Below are 25,581 nucleotides of genomic sequence, written 5' to 3'. Positions count from 1 at the left end.
AAATATTGAGAAAACCTTGGGGTTTTGCCTTGTAGTGTAAATTCCTTCTTGCTTTGTTTGTTTACCCTTTTCTTAGTCTAATGAATAAAGAGCTAACTTCTAAAATCTTGGAAGTCTCTCTACATAGTACGTTAGGTTTCCCATGTGTAGAGCTTTTTGATTGTCTTTATTTAGGTGTGAGCCTTTTAGGGATCAACAATTACTAAATACATCCTGTAATGAACAATCATCTCCTCACACATTTAATTAAATCCTAAAACTTCTTTTGTATATATCAAAATATTATATATTCTTGTTCTCATTTCAAAATTTTATTCAAATTTTTGAATCAACTAAATTATATGTATAAAAGGACATACACGAACTAAACACAACTCTTAAATTTTTATATGAAAAATAATTTATTAAATTTTATTTTAAACTTGTGATAATTTAACTGGCCCTTAACTATAATTCTATGTAAAACTAGATTTTTTTTCCATCACTCATAAAATTAGTTTGCTACTAGATATAATGATATACATGTTAGATTGAAAATCAAAGGCCCAAATTCCAATAATATCACCATAATTTTATAAAAATCATGACTCATGATCCTTATTTGTTCCATTTTCTGAAATATAGAATATCATTCACTAAGACCAAATAGTATCACCCAAAATTTACCAAAAATCACATTGACACACGAACCTTCTTTACACCATCTTCGCATCTAATCTCTTTCTAATACAAATAAAGCATATAAAGCTATCCACTAAATGAAATTCAAATAAAACCCCCTACACATTGCTATATAAAAATAAATGTATTAAAAAAATTGACATCTACATATACTAACATACTAGCTTATATATATATAAAATAAGTCGAGAGACATCTTTATCGAGGCACCTATTTTCATAATCTTATAATTTTCATCATCGCGTGAGAAAATGATTGGAGACTCTTGATCTACCTCATTTTTACTTTCATTTCCTCTTTATAATTTTAATGATTTTAATTATAATTATATTTAGTCTATTTCTATTTTGTTTTTCTGACTTGAAAATGAACATCAATTTTTTTTCAAAATGAATAATGTTTACATTGAAGATTGCTGCCATGTAGAACCTCTTGACTTAATTAAAACTAAAAACTAAAAAAATATTATTAATGCCTAGATTAAATTAGTCTAACTTATAACTAAATATCAAATGAGTTCCATCTTCTCACTCTACTATCTCTTTCCACCCCAACTCTTTATATAAAATCTCTTTCAAGCTTCACGAGTCTTTCCAGTTTTTTTTAAATTGAATTATTCGGGCTAGCTAGAATATATTCGTTAGGTCACAATAACGTGCAAAATAAGACTTATTTAGCGTTACGCGAAAACAAGCTTCGATAAGCTCGTTGAAATATTATGAATCCTTCCAAAACATTCAAGTCACGAGAATCTTATAATAATAATAAACTCTATTCAGATGAAAATAGGCTCGTCTAAACAATTTCCAACGGAAAAAAAAAAACAAAAAAACAATCGGCGATAACACACAAACGCTCTAATCAAATTCCAGTCAATTGACGGAAGTCGCACAACATAAAGCAAATGCACGATAAACAGCAACATAGAACAACGTCAACGCAAACTGCCAAACGAAAAAGTAAATACTTACCAGGATGAAAATTTCCCGTCAATCGCGGGTAGTCTAGTAGCGTAAAAGGAAGTGACCGTACCAGGCGGTAAGCAGCACAAATGAGCAGGCGCGGCCACCGGACGAGCCGGTCTCAATTGGTGGACGGTCACACTTAATTAAGCAGGAAAACTGAGCCTGCTATTTAATATATAAATTCGGAATCCAAACCCTGGGTTCGATTTTATATAATTCCCTGCAAAAACAAATGCAATGCTTATCGCAAAGCAGGAGAAATTTAATCAGAATTAAACGTTTGTGTTGGATGCACAGTAATAATAATGACAACTCATCGATTTCTTTTCCCCCTGTTTCGAATCTGTTTTCTTCGTGAGCTACTTCATTATTGAGTACGGAGGATCACATCACAGCATACGTCTCATCGGATTAGACATTCTGCAGGTTCAATTCATTTTACTTGTTCGTTTGATTTGGTTTGATCCACTGTGCATTTATTTTGATTAGTCTTCTGCAGGTTAAAGAAGGATTTAAAGCCCCCTGCACGTTCTCGATCTCCGCCACACAACTTAAATTTGCCTGTCAGCTGAATTTGAGGTAATTGCGTACGAATAGCTTGTTTTATTTATTCGAGAGCGAAACATTGGGAAAATTCACTGCTACCTGATAGCTATCGTTGCCTGTCAGATATATTGTTGGAAACCCTTTTTATGGGGCATTTTTTATTTATTGTTGTGGTGTCGAATGGGGCAAACTGTTCCTGAATTTTTCTGTTTTCGCGGTTAACGAGCTGGAATTTTGGTAGGGTTGGAGTCAATAATTTTATTGCTAAGTAATTGAATATGCTGTTCTGTAATTTGAATACGTTTGGTGTGTTTTTTCGTCTTTTTGTGCAGAAGGATTGTCGGTATGCTGCCTTTCAACGCTTTTGGGATCATTGTACATCAGTCTGGACTAAGGTAAGGCTATCAAATGGTTGTATTTTTACAAAGACTAATTTGAAAATTAGAGTTAATTTAATGTAATTTTAGAGATCCTTGCGTTCTTCCTGCTGCTTGTCTCAATTAGTTTTGAAAGGCCCGGAGTATTCCAATAAAATGACAATGAATTGCATGGTAAAGACTCTAGTTCGCCAGGGGAATATGCATTTTATTTCCAATGCTGAATCAATGGCAAACTGATAAGAACATGTGTATTATACCTGCATTAAAGTCAAGGCTGTTGTTTGTGTTTGTTTTGAGGTTATGATTCTTGTAAGTGTATCTTGAATAATTGAGGTGGTTTATAAGAAATGGCGGAGATCCTGGCATTGCATAGGCACTGTTGTTGTCTTACACTATTGTCTATCTTTGGAAAACTCCATGTATTCCTTTTTCTTCTCAAGAAACGAATAATGATTTGTTAGATTTGTATATCCAAGATGCTTGGTCTACCATAGAAACAAACCATGCAATTTTTTATTTAATATTTTGCCAATGGTTCGTTCAAGCTACCGATTTGAAAGTCAAAATCTAGCATCTGCTGAAATTGAAACCAGACACATGTAGGCATAGGCATTGAGTTGTGTGAACTGTGAAATCCAAAATGATACGCAGTTTTCCTTTGCAAGACTTTACATTACTTTACTTTTTACGTATTTGGATAATGGCTAGTCGAGGTTTAAGGTAGAAAAATATTTTGCCAGTTTTTATATGGTTTTTATTAATGATTGATAGGTGGTTGTGGTAAAGCTGGAGGAGTAAACCAAAAATCAGAATTCTACGGTATGGAGTTTGGACATTGTACTGGCTGCTGCATATAGTACTGTCAATCTCCCTCAATCGCTATACTCACCTTCTACTGGAATTGGAAAGCTGAATGCTTGTTTTAATTTTAGAAACTGTGTATTCGGATAATGGCTAGTCGAGGTTTAAGGCAGGAAAAGATTTTGTCAGTTCTTATGACTTTTTAAGTTTTTATTAATTATTGATAGGTGTTTGTGTTAAAGCTGGAAGAGTGAACCAAAAATCAGAATTGTGCGGAGTGGAGTTTGGAGATTGCACTTGCTGCAGCATATAGTACTGTATCTCCCTCAATCACTATACTCACCTTGTACTGGAAATGGAAAGCTGAATGCCTGTGTTATTTTAGGAACTGGGATGAATAATTCCTTAGTGGATGCTATAGTGCAATGCAGCTTTTGATTAAGATTGAAATAAAGGCCTATTGTTATGATCTACATTTACCTGTATTCTAGAAGCATACCTCCTATATCCCCATTACCCATTTTAAACTGAGGACCTCTAAGCCTATCCCACTTTTCAGATGGCTATGGTAAGATGAAGATCTTATGCTGTTCTGCTGTTTCTATATTTGCTATTTATTTCTATTTGACATTCCAATTTGTTTACGCCTTACTATCATGAGTTGTTTATTTCCATATATTTTCATGTGCCAATGTACCTCTAAAATCAACATTGCTTTTTGAGATATGTTGTGAATTTTACAATTGCAGTGCAAAAAATCAATCAAAAGTTGTTATTGCTGCAAGGGGAGTTCATAACATGTGGGAAGATTAAGAGACTCCAACAAGGCGCCTCTATCATTCCAGGAAGGAGTGATTTCTGTTCTATAATTTTGGCACAAAAGAAATGCGGAGTCCATTGGGAAAGATTGGGGCCCTTTCCCAAAAAATTAACCCCTTGGGAGCATTGTCTCAAAATCATCGCCATGCAATATCAGAACCTCCAAGAAATATTCCTTCTTCTCAAGTGACTTCTGGGCAAAACGTTTCTCCAGCTATCACTTCTGATAGGCATGGCAGAGTGAAATCCAACAAGAAAAAAGAACTGAATGTATCCAGTGAGAATTCAGCACATTCAAAAGTTCATGAACACAGAATTGATATTGGAGATGAAAATTCTGATTTATTGGGACAGTTGTTCATTTCTGGAAAGCTGGTCCCTGATAAGAAAAATTCAGGCCCAACTCTCGACAATCAATTGTCAAATTCAAAGACAGTTAAGGCTGAGGTTGATGCAAAGCTCACAGTCAAGGCATTTGTTTGGGGTTCACACTGCCTTGATCTTACTGACATCATTGCTGTAAGTTTCTTTTCTGTAAAAATGTTGGCACCCATAACCATGTCAATTCATTTAGCATATTAATGTTGTTTTCTGTGGCATAGTATTCCTTTCACGTGCAATAATATTTTTCTTTCAATCTATATAAATTTTCATTTATCAATAGAATATTTTGTTTTAATGAATGCTACTCTTTTTCTGATGTTAAAATTTAAACCTTTGTATAAACAGGTTTCGTACAATGAGGGGGTTAGGCGTTTTACAGTGCATTCATGTCCATTGGTGAAGACAACATGGTTGCCAGGTGCATTTGGAAAATCTCAGAGAAAACTGAAAGATCTTCATTTTTTGGCTTCAAATCCTGAGGATGCACTACGGTGGGTCAATGCCTTTGCCGAGCTGCAATTATTTGTCAATTGCTTACCACATCCTCTATTATCATCTAAGCAACAGGGATCATTTATGGATACAAGAGATTTTGCTCCTAGACAGGCAGTTAGATGCAAAACTGCCCCTTCAATGCTTGTGATACTTAATCCTCGTTCAGGACGGGGTAGGTCAAGTAAGGTGTTTTACAACAAAGTGCAACCAATATTTCAGGTCAGTACCTAAAGAAAATGATATTATTGGGATTGTTTTCTTAGTGTTGCATATTGGGGTTTTCTGTTAGAAGCTTTGAAAATCTTCTTTATCACTTGCAAATACATTTATGCAGTGTGTATTTCAGGAAAACATGAAAAATATATGTTTTCCTGTTTTGTAAATTTATTGCTATTACGTTTTATAACTTTTAATCAATGAGTGCTTTCCTATCATGTTGATGTTGCTACTTGCTATGCAGTTGAGCAAACGAGCCTATTTTAGATTGTGCACTACCATTTAATGGTTCTTGCATTTAAGATAAAGATAAAAGATACGATAAACTTATTAATGTCCAACAAATGACCACAAAACGGGTCAAAGGGACTGAGGAGACTACAAGAGAGAAACCCAACAGCAGGAGACCCCAAACGGTGACCAGAAACAACAAGAAAATCCAAGTGGGACTTTAAACTTATTAGTAAAATGAAGTCCTTGTAAGACACCCATTTGAGTAATCACATATAACTTTTTGGTTGTAATGAAGATTCATTGTGATTGTATTGAACAAATTTAATAAATAAATTTGCAAACGGTGACCAGAAACAACAAGAAAATTCAAGTGGAACTTTAAACTTATTGTTAAATTGAAGTCCTTTTAAGGCACCCATTTGAGTAATCACATATAACTTTTTGGTTGTGGTGAAGATTCATTGTGATTGGATTGAGCAATTAAAAATAACAAATCACTAGCAGTATCTTAATCCATAGTAGCAGGAATTAGATTAAGCTAGCTTCCTTTACATGGTTACTAGCAAGAGCTTGCATTTGGTTTAAAGCCAATGGAAGATGAGGGCTGGACTGCTTTTACAATATATATGATACATATATATACAAGGTACAAATCACATGGACTTGATAATGGAACAGGTCATTGCAAAGAAGAAATGTCTCGTTGGCTCTAAATGTGATTTGGTCTGAAACTTTTCACTTCTTTCAAGTGTTAGAACTTAGCACCATATTATGGTATTTTGAGAAAATTGGGCTGTAAGATGCGAGAACCTGGATAAGAGATATAGAGGACTGCAGATAAATTTAGGTTCAAATTATGCAATTTATTTAATTCCTGTGACTGGATTATGTTCCAGTACTGAAGATGCTTAGATGCCTGGAAATGCTCAATGCCGCTCTTTTTATTGGTGTGATTATAATATTATGTAAGTCTGGCACCATAGTATTTTCAAAGGGTTTCTAATGCATAGAAACAAACTTCCTTTTAAGGTTTGGGAAACAAATGATAGTCATTTTACCACCCTATATAAAGACTATAAAGTACTGTCAATCTTTACGAATGATTTTCATGCAGATTGAGGCTAAAATTTATGCTAATTCTTCTCTCAATGATAGGATTGTTCTTTTCCCATATGTTTTTAGTCTTATATGTTTGTGCGTACACACACACACACACAATAAAGATAGACAGATATAGATGTTTAGATAGATAGTGTGTTCACGAGTCTCTTTGGAAAACTTTCTTAAAAAATATATATTATTATTGCTTTCTTGTTAAGATTGTTGGAATATAATGCCCCAATCTGCACTTGTGAAGGTTGTGTATAAAAATGAAGTCTAGATGCTGCGAGTGTGATCATGTGACACCTATATTATAAATGGTTCCCAGATTTAGAGTTGTGTATATTTTATGGAAGAAATTGAAGTATGACATGCAGGAAATTTATCTTTACAGTCCCGCAACAAATAAATAAACTGTTATTATTGAAAATTATATTAAAAAATCTTTTGTTCATATGTTTGCTGTTACGCCATCTATTTCTTGCTGTAACATATCTAGTCAAGAGGGTATTTGAGTAATGAATGAAGGAATGTGCTGAATCAATTTGTTTCATAATTTGTTGGAATGGGTCAGCAGAGTAGGTTAAAAGCATTTAGAGACATGTTGATCGTAGAATAAAAGATATAATTTTTTTTAAAGGTATAAGACAATGTTTTTTTAATCAACTTGGACAAAAGTTAGATGAGGCTCTTCAAAACAACTCATACTTATTTAAAAATCTCTTCGAAGATTGATACATATAATCTTCATAATTCACGTGGTTGAGATATTCAAGAAAACTCTGTGTAAAAATCTCCCTAGAGATTGACCCATATAATCTTCATAATTCACATGTTTGAGAGATTCAAGAAAACTCTGTGTTTCCTTTGTGGAAACTCTATTCAACAGATTACTACAATCATGTCTAGCTAGAAAACCACAATACCTATTTTTTGAGAAACATACAACTCTAGATATTGTGATGTAGGTAGAAGAGAACAATATAGAAACTCTTATGATAATAAACACGCTTTCATTGTTATAATTTCTTGTTCAAATTATTTGTGTAGAGGCTAAGCAATCCAACTAGAAGGAAAACTATAGACATTCTTTCCTAATTATTCTCTTTTAGATTATTACTAAGGAAGTTTAGGTAGGATTTGGTGAGGTAAAAGTAAAAGTTGCTTTATTTTTTGTAGAGTTGTGACTATTTGCTCCATTCTCGGGGATCATGGGTAGCTTTCACTCTTTGCCCCTTTACACCCATTCTTATCCATGTACTTATTTCCATTTCAAACATAAGATATTAGATATTAGAGGTACAATAGACATCTTTTTTTTGGTAAATGTATAGATGTAGCTTTCCACACAATATAAGGCAATCCTTCCACAACTTTGTTGCTCAAATTAATGTTGACCTCATGCTTTAGTGTAGTAATGGGATTTAAACACCTAAACTATGAGCATATCCCTAGCCAATTACACAATGCTTAAGAGATATTTTTGAGCATGGAATAAGAACGATGCTTAAGTGATATTTTTGAGCATGGAATAAATACTTAAAAGGTAGTAATTACGACACGATTATTTTGAACTACTAAGTTGTTTGTTCTAGTACAAGGGCGAATATGGATACAGGGTTCCATTTCAGTGGTGTGACATTTTTGTAGCTTAGGTATGGTATATTTGGGTATGGTCAATTCTGACTGGAATATTTGATGGTATGATACTTATTTTATTCAATGATGGTAATAAAGATGATTGCTAATTGATAGGTCAAAGTTTCAATATTATGTCATATATGGCATACAATTAAGAAGATTCAACTGAAAGTAGTTGCAATAACAAAATTAAAAATCTTACAATAATTTATTTGTATCTTAGTCTTCAATCTTGATTCTTCATTAAATACATGTAGATTGAGGTCATCACTTGCTTATAAATCATTTGACCTAGAAGAAAATGTAGTGCCACTATCTTTAGGTACATCATATAGAAGAGCCTCATTCATCTACATTAACTCTAGCAAGTGTATGGTATACACAACCAAGTTGGTACACCCATGGTCTATATCCCAATTCTTTATTGCCCCATCCTTGTGGTCATCTTCCTTTCATGATAGGAGATGCAAGTTAGAATGGAAATAGACCAAATCTTTTGCTATTTCAGCAAATAACCAATTATGCTTCACTGAGTAGAGAAAGGAGTATGTATTTCAATTCTGCTCAATCAAAGAAAAACTCACAGTTGTTGAAATTGGAGAGTGCCAACCTAACTTAAAAGTAAAAATGCAAAAGAATGGTAAACTCTTAACTTAATAGATATTACAATTTTTTTCTTGCTTTTGATTCCAAGAGGTTGTAGGAGCAATTAGTCTTGCCTATGGAGGTATTACCACTATAAACATCTTCCTTGTATTGGTATCGAAACACACAAATACTGTGATCCCAATAAAGGTGAGAAGAGGCCACAAGGTGGTCAAGACTAAGTGATCAGACGATCTTTAAGAATTGCAAAACAATAATAAAGGAGATTACAAGAAATTGCTAGAAACTTACCACCCCTAAACATTCCTTGCCAACCAAATAAGACAATCGTTTGTAGAAAACACCATTAGATGAAGAGTATGAAGAAGGAAATCTTGAATAGACAAAGCATATTGTGTGGCATTGAGAACCTATCTCCAAAGAACGCATTATTAGAGAATTTGAACCGTAGACCTAAGATGGAGGGATTGCAAGTACGAGCTAAAGCTTGAAAATACCTTGATGAGGGATGTTGGACGTGTAGAGGATGCGTGCATGGTCGAGAGCATAGGGGAACCACTGAAACACAGTAGCCAAAACCCTTGTTTGATGCACAAGGGAGCAAATAGGTGAGAACGATGGTAACTCCTCCAAGTCCAAATGCAGTTAAGTAGAAATTGTCGAAGTTCACAGGGAATGAGTCAGAAGACCCTACAAGGCATTGGAACACGTGCAAGATTATTTGGGTAGCAACCAATTAGCTTCACAATGACTATTGGTTGAGAGCATTTCCAACAATGCCTTGGGGTGCAACTATCGATTGGTTTACAAAATTAGATGCTTTATCAAAATCCTCTTGGGATGCATCAAAGAGAGCTTTTGAGGCCGAGTTTAAATTGCTATGAGGTGGCAATGAGATTCTCATCAAAATATATAATACCAAACAAGGGAAGAATGAGTTTACAGTTTTACAATTGTAGGCTCAAAGAATTGTTGGGCAAGTTGTAGAATCAACTAGTCTACGAATTGAAGAGGTGGTTTGTTGAGTGGTTGATTATCTCCTCATATGAGTAGATGAATGCGGTGCCTCCACCCTCGTACACTTCTACCTGCAGTGGGGCGATAGACATTGAGAGTGAAAACAAGATATCCTTTCAAGGGAAGAGGAAGATGTATGATGATGATAACACTGAGGGTAGTAGTGATGATGAAACAACTGTCTAGACCATATGGCGAGATATGATGAAAGAATTGAATGCTGAGAAAGGAACCAAAAAAGAGAGTAATGAAAAATTACTATTGACATGTCAAGTTGCTATTGGAGGTTCAATCATGCCAGAACGACTTATTATAAATAGTAAGCATACCCAAGATTGCCTCAAAACACATCAAAAGGACTTGTGGTTGAAATTTCCTAGGTGGAATGACCTCTAAGTTCCTTTAGTGTCTTGGTTAGCCTATGGGACCATGGGGAAATAGGCTAATGACAACGTCATGCTGTGAGTGCAAAAATGTTTGAGGATTTGGTCTTTGTGCACTTGCACCTTCATCTTTTGCTGCATAAGGAACTTGAATGTGGTGATAGGGTGACAAGAAAAATTGGGATCATACTCTAGTATGAGGACTTTGATGCTATAGTTACACAACTTGTTAAAGTCTCTAGAGATGAAACAACCTCTACACACGATACACCTACTAGGAGTGGCATTGTAGCTAGTCTTGGTTTAAATGAGATAATGTCTTCCACCAAATATCTCGGATCCCAAAGTTCCTTTAATGTCTTGGTTAGCCTATGGGACCATGGGGAAATAGGCTAACGACAACGTCACACTATGAGTGCAAAAATGTTTGAAGATTTGGTCTTTGTGCACTTGCACCTTCATCTTTTGCTGCATAAGGCACTTGAATGTGGTGATAGGATGACAAGAAAAATTGGGATCATACTCTAGTATGAGGACTTTGATGCTATAGTTGCACAACTTGTTAAAGTCTCTAGAGATGAAACAACCTCTACACATGATACACCTACTGGGAGTGGTATTGTAGCTAGTCTTGGTTCAGATGAGATAAAGTATTCCACCAAATATCTCAGATGCAACGATGTGGGGACATGTTTCAGGATGAGACTTTTGAGGTCATATTTGGGGACAATAGAGTGACTACCAAAGCAATTACTTTACACACACAGATAGGTATTTTCAAATATTCATGTGATGACATTGATAAAGCACTCACCATATTAACATTTACATTATAGAATCCTAAGGTCAACAATGGAGCTTACATGAGAGTCAAACAAATTAACATTTAATTGCTTTACACAATTCATGTCAATGTGCATATGACATATGATATAAAATTGAAAGGTAGTAATTGGCATGTCCTTGTTAGGAACCCTAACCAGGATACCCCTATTTGTCTTCACAAATTTGTAAAGTCTTTGGAATAGACAAATTTGTTAAAAACGTGTCAAAAGGTCATATACAACTCAATAAATAGAGTAGCTCATTGTACTTAGACTCATTAATACTCTCCATGGATATACAAGAGGAAGATGATATGACTAACTACTGGCTTGCATTTGTATCAAAATACCATTGAGGACTCCAAATCAATATTCCCGATTGCTAGGAAGATGATGATCCCCAGTACTCAGCCTCAATCACATATGTTGAGCACAAATGTTCTTTCCCACCTAAAAATGACCTAGAAGAACTATGGGTTGCAAAATGAAATGGGAAATTAGACATAAGTGCGTTCGAGAGGAATAAAATAGGTGTTAGGTGTAAAGAGATATATGGAAGCCAAGACACTTACGTAATCAAAAGGACATAAAGATGTGCTTCAATTGTGGAGGAAAATGGGAGTCAGGGCATATGTGTGGAAAGAGGAGTCAGACCCACAAATTAGAAGCAATACTTGACATAGAAGTAGAAGATGTTAAGTTTTATGCTCATAGATTAGATAAAAAACATAAGAAAAGAACGTAAAATGCATAGAAGACACAAAAGATTTATCTTGGGAAAACCTTTCCACTTGAAGGGGAAAACCCAACGACACCCAAAGAAAATCTCTTTTATTGATGATGAAAAATATCTTTGAGTACAAGGCTTTTCACTTGATTGATTTACAATACATCAAGCAATCATATAAATAGATTGCATAAGATTCTTCATCTTACACACGAAGGTCTCTTCAGATCCCAAATGTAAGACCATTCAAATTTCCAAATATACAAGACTTAATATTTTCATACACATGCCTCTTCGCATGACGTATGACACATGTCTTTTTATAAGACATTGACTTAAATATTCTCACAAATATCTCTTTTAGCTGAAAGTGACCATAAGGGTCATAACAAACATATTACCATTTTGTAATAGTAGAGATAAAGATCTCTATTGCAGCTGCAAACTTCAACACTCTCTCTTAGCAAGAGAGATATCTTTAATGAGGCATGCAGACATAGCTACAACCAAAGATTTCAATGATATATTCTCGCCACATATGTTAGCTCATCATAACATATTCACCATAGTTACTTCATGAGCACATAAAATTATAGTCATGGAGTAACACATGACTTTCGCCATGCCTACTTGTAGAGGCTAGAATGAAGATTTTTTTATCTCAAAACTTCTTCTAGAGAAGGATAATTTCCACCATGCCTACTTGCAAAGGGTGGTCCACCGTACCTACTCGTAGAGGGTGGAACAAGGGATTTCACCTCAAACTTCTTCCAAAGAAGAATACATTTCCACCATGCCTACTTGCAGAGTGTGGTCCATCGTACCTACTCGCAGAGGGTGGAACAATGGTTTTGACCTCAAACTTCTCCCAAAGAAGAATGCATCAATAACCAATATTTTCTCTTAATAGAGACTCCCTCTTAGCAGGGACATCTGTCTTTAATCACCATAATAAGATGGTTAACTATCGTATAGACTTGCAAAGGGTTGGACATCTCCCTCTGTCACATAATCTACCTCTGAAGCTGAATAATCTCCCTCTGAATATGTATCACCACAACAATATTCATCTCATTGCTTTTTTGTTGCACCCTGCAACCATGAGAGATATTAATAACTCATAACTTGCGAGAAATGCAATCACAACGAAGACTTGTTCGCATTAAGAGTCTCAAAAAGAACTAGTTGTAGGATTTGAGCAAAAGTGCATAACAAATCCATGAAGCCCAAGAAAACTTGCATGCAGAAAACCTATCATGGAGAAGAAAAAGAGAAGAAGGGCAAGGGTTTGATTTGAAAAACTTAGACGAAGAAGAAAAATATCATTCAACGGATTCTAGAATTTACAAAGAGATCAATCCTTATAAAGGAGATCGAAACCTTAAAAGGGTAACCTAAAGCCTAAAAAAGCTAGGGTTACAAATTATAATTAATAAAATATTAATTATATGCACCTATGAGATAGCTTAAGCAAACTAGAGTAATAGGCAACTTAATTAATTAAATCAAAGTGATTTAATTAATAAGTGAAAACAACTAATTACTCAAACCCCCCCCTCCCCCCCCTTAAGTGAAGCTCAGGAGGTAAGCTAACCTAGCACAGCTATGAAAGCAGAAAAGTGGGTCCCGACAACAAGGCCTGATCAAGTACCCAAAACAAGGAAATCTTTGTAAACTAGAGAAATGGAGAAAACCATATGGGAAAAACCCTACTCCAAAAAGAGATAGCAAAGAATGTTCTAGAAGAAAGGAACAAAGAGAGATCATGAAGAGAACCGCTGAAGCATGAAAAGCTGCAAAACTTTGTTGAAAAAGCTGATCTGTAGAACTTCCATGGAAATAGAAGGCACGAACCAAGCGTGTCTATATGGTAGATGATCCATCTGATCGAAATGCATAGGTAGTCAGCCACTGCAATCGCCTAGTATGTAGGATCAGGTACTAAATACATAGCTCACCCTAACGAATAGAACTAACAATATAACCCCCCCTTAAAGCAGACGGGGTGAGATGACAGGCAACTGAAAAGGTGGGCCAAAAATCGGCTAGTATGTAGGATCAGGTACTAAATACATAGCTCACACTAATGAACCATCGAACCAAGGAAGCATTAGAACTAACAATATGACCCCCCTCTTAAAGCAGATGGGGTGAGATGACAGGCAACTGAAAAGGTGGGCCAAAAATCTCCTACAACACAGGAACTAGACACATTGAGAGTGAGGTACAAACACCTATAAAGGCATGTGTCATCGACACATCATGGGGCTAATGTCGTGGAAGGGACACTCACTTGACAAATGAAGAGGGCCTAAATGGCAATCAACTATCCCCCCCCATGGCACTTTATAAAATAGTGCGAGTACAACAAATCACAATGATGAAAAGGATCCCGAAACACAAGAGTGGCTGTTTATCTTAGTGTTTTTGCATAAAGATGCTTACAATGAATATCAACAATGATCAAAAAAAGCATAAGACTGATACAATAGAAGGTAAAGCCCAAAACGAAGCATCTAAAGCAACAAAATCGATCCTCGGACCTGAAACAACCAGGGTATCCACTAGAATGCAAAAACACATAAGACTGAATAAAAAGTTCTTGGAGCAGAATTTGGAACAACAACTAGCATCATTGGAAAGAGCACGGAAACAACTTTCCAACGATATAAAAAAGTCCAAAATCGGAGATTGGATGTTCAAGATACGCCTCCCAGAGTGCAAAATAGAACATCTGGCTTTGACTGCCGAAATAGGCAAGCAAACTGCATCAAAACTGAAAAACACCTGTACCATTATCTCCGTCTCGGAATCAGCTTTCTGGCGCATTTTTCGGATCGAAAAAATACGTCCGTATGCTCAAGTTTCGGAGAAAAAACCGACAGGGCCTCTGAAATGCATGAAAAAATTATTATTTTTTAATAAAAAAATAATAAAAAAAACAAATAAAATAAAAATGGTGCACCACCCCTGCACCGCCGGCGGAGCGGGGCGCAACCAGAGGAGTGGAGATTGGGCGGCGTGGCGGCCGGTGAAAGTGACGCCGGATGTCAAAAAAGACGATGCCGAAGCCGGGCCGAGACGGTGTCAGAGAAAAGTTTTTTTTCGAGGATTTTTGATTTTTAAAAAAAATATCACCTCATAATGCGTGCAGAGGCCGTACGGCCTTGTATGGCAAATTTTTTTTTGCCTCACAGAGCAACGTTGTCCAAATTGGACAAATTTTATATCAAAACGGGGGTTTTGACGCCTTCTGAATCCATCCATGAGGTCTGTTTGGCTTCAAACTGCTCTGAAAATCAGTGACCCCCCTGTTTTCTCAAAAAAACTCGAAAAAACGCCAGATCTGATTCGCCAAACCCTTGTTCTCCCTTTTTCTTGAAACACCGAACAAGCTACAACAGATTTGGCTCTGATACCATGTAGGATTTGAGCAAAAGCGCATAACAAATCCACGAAGCCCAAGAAAACCTGCATGTAGAAAACCTGTCACGGAGAAGAAAAAGACAAGAAGAGGCAAGGGTTTGATTTGAAAAAATCAAATGAAGAAGAAAAATATTATTCAACGGATTCTAGAATTTACAAAGAGAGCAATCCTTATAAAGGAGATCGAAACCTGAAAAGGGTAACCTAAAGCCTAAAATAGCTAGGATTGCACATTATAATTAATAAAATATTAATTATATGCACCTACGAGATAGCTTAAGAAAACTAGAGTAATAGGCAACTTAATTAAATAAATCAAAGTGATTTAATTAATAAGTGAAAACAACTAATTACTCCTACTATACCAAAATATTAGCAATATATGTAACATTGGCAGGGATTCCATAAATACTCCCCCTTAACTATCAAAAGGAGATAGTTGATCATGCCTCCCTTTGAAGATGAAAAAACTCCTCTGTATCATCAATTCAGTCCCTTGACTATATGTACCATCCTCATATTCATAAATCTCTCGTTATTTCATTGGTGCATCCTGCAACAAAGAGAGATCAATGCTATACACTATACTAGAAAGAAATTCGAGTTCTACACTCAAAGATAGATATAGAATACTTATCTCTTTTGAGTTGAATGCAAACAATTGAAATCATAATAATTTGCTCACTCAATGATTACACAAAGAAGGATGTGTGTCGCTGAAATAATCAACCAAGACTTTACAGAAAGAGGATGTTGATCATACATAGATCACACATATAGCAGAAATCTCATGAACCCTTACAAATAATCACGTCACAATATGATGACACCAATCACCATTGATTCCTACATGAGATTAGAGCAAATTGCTAATTCGAGGCAAAATTTTCTACAAAGTGGGAAGTGAGGGCTCGTTTGCATCGTAAATAGCAATGGTGAGTCACATAGCAAAGCCAAGCTACAATTAGCAGATTTGATCAGCCAACACTTCACACAGGGGCTTCATCAACACAGAAAAGGACTACAAGATTTTTCGATGTCAGTACCCCATCCTATTCATTGATTAGCCAACACTTACACACAGGGGCTTCATCAACACAGAAAATCAGATTTGATCAGCCAACACTTCACACAGGGGCTTCATCAACACAGAAAAGGACTACAAGATTTTTCGATGTCAGTACCCCATCATATTCATTGATTAGCCAACACTTACACACAGGGGCTTCATCAACACAGAAAAGGACTACAAGATTTTTCGATATCAATACCCCATCATATTCATGCATGCATTTCAAACATGAGTCTGGATTCTTGAGGTGCCAGATAAAATTTCTGACCATTTTGGGCAAGAAAAGTTCCTCAAGGCAGGTGGCCACAGTTGCAAACACTCTACCACATTCTTGCCTTATAATACTCTTGTGTTAATAATTTGTCTCAAAAAAAATACACGACAAAAATAGACCTAAACCCTCCAGACTCAACGTCTCAACAATTTTGTGAGGTGCTGGTATGTAACTTTTTGAGGACCCGAATCGCTTGCGGCTTGTTGTGGATTCCCACTCCTCATTTCTCTTGTTGACACCATCACCACTCGATCACACTTCATAGATTAACGCTTTGAGGATTCCTCTACAGGAGGATTTTTGTAGGCCATATGCAATTCTTGAAAACTTCCCTATTCATTGTGTCATTAAAGGAAGATAGTGACATGGTAGGAAGAGGCATTCAAATGCTTTGTCTGTTCTTCTTACCAAGCAGTGACGTTACATTCCTTTTCCACACAATCAAACACAAACCATCAACCATAAAGATTATGACAATTATGTATGTGAAGACACTTGGAATTCCAATAACTAGCATAGAAAAGTCATTCTTAAAAAAACCGCTTACGATATAAATAAAGAGTATCATTTGAGAGATAACCACCCACATAAACTGACGACAGTTCCATAAATGTATGAGCACTCGGTAATAATAATCATGTTGCTCCATAAAAAATGGCATGACATTACCTTACAATGGTTAACAAGGGAGCCAAACCATCTTTGCAAACTTGTGTCGCAAGATTGAATTATGGTTTCTAAAAGGGAGACAATTCATATCTATTAGATTGAATAGTTTCATTGCCATAACCAAATGTAACAAAAACACCCATCATTGAAGATTTCTACAATCATTAAGTTATCAAGATCTCATGTAGCTGCAAATCACTCTATAAAAGATTTTGAAATGTATCTTGGGTGTCTAATAATGGATTACGAGCATCAAACAATAGAAGATATGCCCTATCCTTGAACACAGACCCCAAAGAAATTGATGTTACAATCGCATATTACGAAATCGACCCCTAGGAAGCAGTAGCGACATCCATTGTTGCAAGACGCTGCTTGCGCAACACAAAAAATCTATGCTGTCAGCCATTTGAAGACATCCAATTGCATTGACTACCAAGGACCAATACACGACACATGATAGAGGTAAAATTTAGGCACAAATCATTGGATTCATTGTTGAAGATTTCTACAATCATTAAGTCATCATGATCTTTTGTAGCTGCAAATCACTCTAAAAGATATTGAAATGTATCTTGGGTGTCCAATAACAGATTACAAGCATCAAACAATAGAAGATATGCCCTATCCTTGAACACAGACCCCCAAGAAATTGACGTTACAATCACATATTACGGAATCAACCCCTAGGAAACAGTAGTGACATCCATTGTTACAAGACACTGCTTGCGCAACACATAAAATCTATGCTGTCAGCCATTTAAAGACATCTAATCACATTGACTACCAAGGACTAATACACGAAACATGAAAGAGGCCAAATTTAGGCCCAAAATCATTGGATTCATTCCACCATCTTTGAGTGCGTTCACAAGAATTTAACTTGTGCTCAATTTGTAGTGAAACCAAGCTGAGGAAGAGCTCATGCCCAATAACATGCACGATTTGTTGGCATAGTTCAAACTAATTCAAGATGCGATGAAAATAAAGCATTACCAATACTTGCAACACTTAGATTAAGAAAACCCAACGAAAGAAAGAAAAACGATAGGTTGCCAATCACTTTCTTCATACGACATAGAGAAAGATTACACCTCATCAAGTATCTAATGCACAAACATAGCCTATAGCACACAGTACAGAGCCTTTGCCATTGTTAGAAATAGAATGAAAATAGAGAAACACAAACCGATTGAAATATTCAAATACTCCAATATATATATAGACAACCTTAGGAATTGTCCAAACTACTCTAAATCATTACAAACTCTTCTAATAAAAAATCTAACAAGCAGGAGCCTTTGCCACATTTGGTCCACTGTGAAATCTTGGCATCTCAAAACAACAGTCATTGAATATCCACATGAAGGTTTTAGGCCAGACTGAATGGTGCAACCAATAATCTTTGGCCCTTCAGCTACAATTGCACACATAAAAGTGCTCATATACAAGTGGAGGCGACTCAGCTATAAGAGGATTCAATAATGATAGAAATTCTTATATACTGTTATCTAACCTGGCTTTGATACCATATTAAGTTTTCTGCCCAAAAATTAGATAAACAACATAAGAAAAGAAAGTAAAATGTATAGAAGACACAAAAGAGATACCCTGGGAAAACCCTTCCACTTGAAGGGAAAAACCCAACCAGACTAGGAAAATATCTCTTTTATTGATGATGAATTTTTTTTTGAGTACAAGGCTTTTCACTTGATTGATTTACAATATATCAAACAATCATATAAATATAAACTGTAAGACTCTTCATCTTACACACGAAGGTCTTTTTAAATCCCAAATGTAAGACCATTCAAATTTCCAAATATACAACACTAAATATTTTCATACCCATGCCTCTTCACATGACGTATGACACATGTCTTTTTATAAGATATTGACTTAAAAATTCTCCCAAATATCTCTTTTAGTTGAAGGTGACCATAATGGTCATAACAAACATATTTCCATTTTATAATAGCAGAGATAAAGATCTATATCACAACTACAAACTTCAACAGAAGAAACCTCAAACAAAAAGCAAACTATGAAGGAGAACCTAAAAGCATCCATCCAATCAGAGAACAAAGGGATGGAAAACCAATGGAGGTTTAAAGAGGTTCAACTCTAAGCAAGGACAACATAAAGGATTCCCAAAGTCAAATTGTAATATTAAGATATGTTTTGTGTATTCATAAACTTTATGTTTTCATTGTGCAAGTTCTATAATAGCCTCATATTGTTCTTCTTGTTCTCTGGCATCCTGATGATGGATCATGTAGTATGATCCGAAACGTTGATGATTAAAAAACTGCACACAATCTAACCCAGAAACCAGAACTCTTATGCATGGATTGTGGAAATCTCATTGATCTGAGCCTCATATTGGTTGAACTAAAAGGTAACTAGAGTGAACCCAAAGGATATAAATTTATTTTGAATTATTGGTACCATTATATAGGAAAATTGTCAAGCCTTGATAAGTCATTCAAGTGATTAGGAAGGGGAGAACGTATATGAGTAAAATAATATGAGGTAGATTACTAATTGACGAATTGTCACGTCCTTGATTTTTAGGAACTCTAACCAAGATACCCCTATTTATCATAACAAATTTGTAAAGTTTTTGGAGGAGACAAATTTGTTAAAAATGCATCAATAAGTTATATACAACTAAATGAATAGAGTAGATCACTAAAGTTAAACTCTTTAATACTCCTTGTGGATATAGAAGAGGAGGATGATATGAGTAGCTATTGGCTTTCACTTGTATCACAATACCTTTCAGGTCTCCAAATCAATGATCTTGATTGCAAAGAAGACAACACCTAGTTTCCTCTGTCAATTGCGTATATGTGCTAGAAAGTTCCTTAAGTGACAATTGCCTATTGTGCCCATAGGCTATTGTCATCATATGTCTTATAGTATGGAGAACACTACTAGGGATATATAACATTGTCTAAAATTAAAAAAATCATAAACATGTGTAATGTCCCCACTCCTTGGGACAACTTTACCTATAGAATTTATTAGCAACATTGTCTATTAAATTGAATTCTAATGATTGACAATCAAGAAATTCTATTATTTCTACACACCCTTAAAGATCCCTCTAATCAAGCTTCCTAATCCTCTGGGAGGATCCTTGTGTCCCAAGGAACGATCCTCGATTAGTCGGCCTTCCTCCTTGAAACTACCTTTCAAGTCAAGCTTCATAATCCTCTGTGAGGACCCTCTGTGTTTCGTAGGACGACCCTCGATTAGTTACCCATCTTCTTAAAGGTTAGCTTTAGGGTCTATGAGATTTGTCTATCCAATCTTCTACATTTGATCTTATTGTAACCTACCATTATTTCTTATAATTATATTTATATGATCTAATTTCTTACTAATATATAGCAATTACAAATTCTAATCATACTCCTAAGAGTTCTTCCATTATAATCTAAATTGATAATAATACTATTGCTATGTATTAGTAATAATACTATTACCAAAATAGCTAAATACAATATTATATCCACATATTTCTACGTATGACATTAATTATTATCACTAAATATTCCTATACTACCCCTTGTACATACTTACCTAGCCAAGGGTGATGTACTATATGGTCAACATCTCTTTATTTCCTCTCCACGTACTTGATTGGGAGCCACTCAAGTCTTATTGTCTTTATTTACGTGCCATTAATACAACTAGGGCGTGTTCTTGTTATCGAGGTATCCTTCTTGCCCGATTTTTGAGACCCTTCGAATTGTGTACCTTTCCCTTGATTGGATCCACTAGTTATGCTGTGCTTGGAGGTGGACGGAGATAGGGACGTGTACGTCCTCTTTGCTGCCCTTGGTATATGTGTATTTTGTATTTCTGCCCTCTTAAAACATTGTGCCACTCTCCTTTGTCGTCCGACTGTCCTTCCTGATATCGTGGGTGGTTCATGTAGGCATCTCGGAGTATGTGGACTTTCGCATTGGTGATAATCAATGCCTTTCCTTTTGTCATGCTATCTCATTTTTATATGTGATAATGCTCTGGGTCACGACCCTAGGTTTAATATTCTTACTTTGTTACTTCGAATGTTTAATATGATTTAGCCATTCAATTAAGTAATATATTTAGAGTATTTATTATTATTCATTTGTAAACATATGTGATCATTATTCAATTGAATGAATATCATTTAAATACTCAATAACCACAAGTTTATTCCTATTTGTACATTTTTAAATTTTGAACATTATTATATTTGATTAATAATCATATTATTTGATATACTTGATACATGATTAACGAAATATTTTTATCAATTTGGCTCATGACAATCCGCCCTTCCCAAATTTGCTTGTCCTCATGTAAATATTGTGAGTTTAGTGCCTTAGAATAGCTTCCTCCTATAACCCTATATCTATTATCTCACAATGTTTCCATAAGTTGATCACACATTATGTTCTTGTTCATCAATCTTTGTTCTTTTCTTTGGACTTTTATCACAACATCTTTCTTCAGTTTGGTTCATTTTCCTTCTCTTACATTGATGGTCATAACTCCAAGGCCCTTTGCATTTGAAACATAAATTCTTCTTTAATAGTTCTTCCCTTTCTTGACACTTATGTCCCTGGTTCCACGGACCTTGACATATATAACATGGCCTTCCTTGATTTTTTTTCTTAGATTTTTCACTTTCTTGGGAAATTTCATTTAGGAAGCTCTTGGGTTTCTCCTTTATCACATTAGTCTAGACCTTTTTTTCTTTCCTAATGGCTTCTTCTAGATTTTGGGGCTCAAAGGGTTTCACTTGTGCCTTAATGGATTCTTTAAGTCCTTCTATGAATAAATGAGTGAGTTGACTTGGAGATAGATTTGGAACCATTACAGAAAGCTCTTGAAATTGATTTGCATAATCTTCTACTAACCTTGATTGTTTTAGGCGAGTTAGCTGTTGGAAGTACCATTCAGGATCCCTTAGATCAAACCTACTCATCAATCTTTGAGTGAATTCACTATAGGAGGTAATCTTTTTGAGCCTAAGGGAAATTTGGCCATGGTGCCACAATTTGTGGGCGGATCCTCTTAAATGAAGTATGGCAAACTTGATAGCACCTTTTTTTGTCATAGGGCTATAGGATAGATATTTATGTAACTTTTGGACCCATGATTGAGCAGTTTCTTCTCTTGACCCATTAAAACACGGTAATTTTACCTTCTTTTGAAGGTCTTCATCCCTGTGATGTTTCTTTCTATTTTCTATGAGTTTAGATTCATAATATTCTTTAAAGGGAATAAGTTGTCGAAGATTAGGATCCAAGCTGGCATACATTTGTGCAATTTCTTCCACACTATTGGAGGTTGTTCCTTAATTTGCAACAGGTTCTTCTCTCGGAATGAATGAGGGTAATATTTCTCGTGGGACTGAACTTTGTGACGAGGGTTCCTTTTCCTCATGAGTGGAATGATGTTCCCTCTGTGAGTTAAGTCTCTCATTATCATTATTATTACGGCTTAATTTTTGTATAGCTTCTAGTAGTACCTTATTGGAGTTTTCAGTCCTTTCAAATCTCTCATTAGTTTGTTCTATAAAGTTCCTTACTTCTTGGGCTAGTTCCCTTGCCATCGTTCTTTAAGGGGTGATGATGCGTGGACTAACCAGTTGCACAGGATGACAGGATTATGCTCTGATACCATTGTAATGTCCCCACTTTTTGGGACAACTTTACCTATAGAATTTATTAGCAACATTGTCTATTAAATTGAATTCTAATGATTGACAATCAAGAAATTCTATTATTTCTACACACTCTTCAAGATCCCTTTAATCAAGCTTCTTAACCCTCTGGGAGGATCCTCTGTGTCCCAAAGAACGATCTTCGATTAGTCGGCCTTCCACCTTGAAACTACCTTTCAAGTCAAGCTTCATAATCCTCTGTGAGGACCCTCTGTGCTCCGTAGGACGACCCTCGATTAGTTAGCCATCTTCTTAAAGGTTACCTTTAAGGTCTACGAGATTTGTCTATCCAATCTTCTACATTTGATCTTATTGTAACCTACCATTATATCTTATAATTATATTTATATGATCTAATTTCTTACTATAGCAATTACAAATTCTAATCATACTCCTAAGAGTTCTTCCGTTATAATCTAAATTGATAATAATACTATTACTATGTATTAGTAATAATATTATTACCAAAATAGCTAAATACAATATTATATTCACATATTTCTACGTATGACATTAATTATTATCACTAAATATTCTTACACTAGCCCCGGTACATACTTACCTAGCCAAAGGTGATGTACTGTATGGCCAACGTCTCTTTATTTCCTCTCCATGTACTTGATTGGGAGCCGCTCGAGTCTTATTGTCTTTATCCACGTGCCATTCATGCAACTAGGGGGTGTTCTCCTTGTTATTGGGGTATCCTTATTGCTCGATTTTTGAGATCCTTCGAATTGTGTACCTTTCCCTTGATTGGATTTGCTAGTTACGCTGCGCTTGGAGGTGGACGGAGATAGGGACGTGTACGTCCTCTTTGCTGCCCTTGGTATATGTGTATTTTGTATTTTCGCCCTCTTAAAACACTGTGCCACTCTCCTTCGTCATCTGACTATCCTTCTTGATATCGTGGGTGGTTTATGTAGGCTTCCCGAAGTACGTGGACTTTTGCATCCGTGATAATCAATGCCTTTCCTTTTGTCATGCTATCTCATTTTTATATGTGATAATGCTACGGGTCACGACCCTAGGTTTAATATTCTAATTTTGTTACTTTGAATGTTTAATATGATTTAGCCATTCAATTAAGTAATATATTTAGAGTATTCATTATTATTCATGTATAGTATTTTTTATTTAAAGTATTTTTATTATTCATTTGTAAACATATGTGATCATTATTCAATTAAATGAATATCATTTAAATACTCAATAACCACAAGTGTATTCTTATTTGTACATTTATAAATTTTGATCATTATTATATGCAATTAATAATCATATTATTTGATATACTTGATACATGATTAATGAAATATTTTTATCAGTTTGGCTCATGACAACATGTAAGTTTGTTGACTAATGGTGGAGATTAGTTAATGATAATATTTAGAGAATATAAAAGGACAAGGGTCTTTAGTCAAACATTATATAAGATCTAATTATCGATAGTAAATTAAGCTAATGAAAATTGAAACTGTACATTAATTAAACAACAATTATTATGGATCCCTAATGGGTATTTATCAATGATTATTTAATAAAGATTAAGTCATAGACGCATGTGCTGCGATTATGTTGAAGGTTGTTATGGAATGATGTAATTAGAGCAGTGGTGACTTATTATTCCAAATACTACGTGACTCTTCACTTCAAATATAAGATATTAAAGAGGATGAATTAGCATGAGAACAAGGCAATCATGGGGAAAAAGAGGAAAATACACAAAGAAAGTAAGGAAATAGTCTTATACTATTATCTCTGGTACAAATATCATTTGGATACAAATATTAGACAAGTGTTTAATGATTATTATAAACATATGGCAAATTGGTTAGTATAATCTCATGTATGGGGATGTTGTGGGTTCAACTGCCACAACCAATTTCTCTTGATCCCTTCGACCGCAGGTGTTGCGCACGTCATTGAAATTCCTTTATTCATTCATTATTGTTTGGGATTTGTGTATTAATAAGATAAGATAAATTTATTAATGTCCAACAAGAGACCACAAGGGCCTAAGGGACTGAAAACAAACAAACAAACAAACAAATAGAGACATTTCTATATGTAATATAAATAAACAAACAAACACACACACACACACATAACTTAATTGTAAATTTCATATTTATTATATTTAATAATGCTGAGTATATTACTGGTGTAAGATGTAATATAAAAAGTATCCATAAAATGTTATTTACAATTTACTAATTGTTGTAATTAATCATGGTATGGAAATTGTGGTAGTCATGATTGGGAGAATGACGATGAGGCCACCTTCTAAGCACACCATCTCATCTATATATATGGTTGTGATCTGGGCGATCCCCATGGGGCCAAAGGGGGACAAAGTGGACAGCCTTTGGGCTTAGGAAGGATAGGCTTTCAGGGAATCTTATCGTGAATACTCATATTCCCCACGATGGTGAATGGGTGTTCAATCATTAGAAGTGAGTTAGGAATGGCTAGATGAAGGAGAACGGTGATAGGACCTTGCACTAGGTAGCCCACCTAATATGTAGGGCCACATGAGGCCAAGGGGAAACAATGTATCCACTCTAGGGCCTAGGGTAGGAGGTTCTTAGAGCACCT

At 35.4% G+C, this 25,581-nt stretch overlaps 1 protein-coding gene across 8 annotated transcripts in view; it reads left to right on the top strand.

Annotated features, from left to right (window-relative positions):
- The first annotated feature begins 1,725 nt into the window (after window positions 1-1,725).
- The window catches only part of LCBK1 (long-chain base (LCB) kinase 1), an 83,537-nt gene continuing 59,681 nt past the window's right edge, over window positions 1,726-25,581 (top strand). Inside the window, exons 1-7 of one of the 8 annotated variants that reach the window (XM_089810749.1) lie at window positions 1,819-2,072; window positions 2,146-2,225; window positions 2,525-2,587; window positions 3,344-3,391; window positions 3,616-3,941; window positions 4,123-4,711; window positions 4,922-5,290. In XM_089810749.1, the coding sequence (XP_089666875.1) occupies window positions 4,259-4,711; window positions 4,922-5,290 (822 nt within the window). In that variant the 5' untranslated portion in view covers window positions 1,819-2,072; window positions 2,146-2,225; window positions 2,525-2,587; ... (1 more) ...; window positions 3,616-3,941; window positions 4,123-4,258. Of the gene's footprint in view, window positions 2,073-2,145; window positions 2,226-2,291; window positions 2,430-2,524; window positions 2,588-3,343; window positions 3,429-3,600; window positions 3,942-4,122; window positions 4,712-4,921; window positions 5,291-25,581 lie in introns of those variants that run through there. The other 7 variants (XM_089810748.1, XM_089810750.1, XM_089810753.1 and 4 more) reach the window with 7 other exon arrangements.

This window comes from Cupressus sempervirens, chromosome 11, assembly GCF_028749045.1.
Source record: "Cupressus sempervirens isolate cs-2001-9-10 chromosome 11, ASM2874904v1, whole genome shotgun sequence".
NCBI lineage: Eukaryota > Viridiplantae > Streptophyta > Pinopsida > Cupressales > Cupressaceae > Cupressus > Cupressus sempervirens.
The sequence above is the reverse complement of the archived record's forward strand: the minus strand, read 5'-3'. Positions and strand labels throughout refer to the sequence as shown.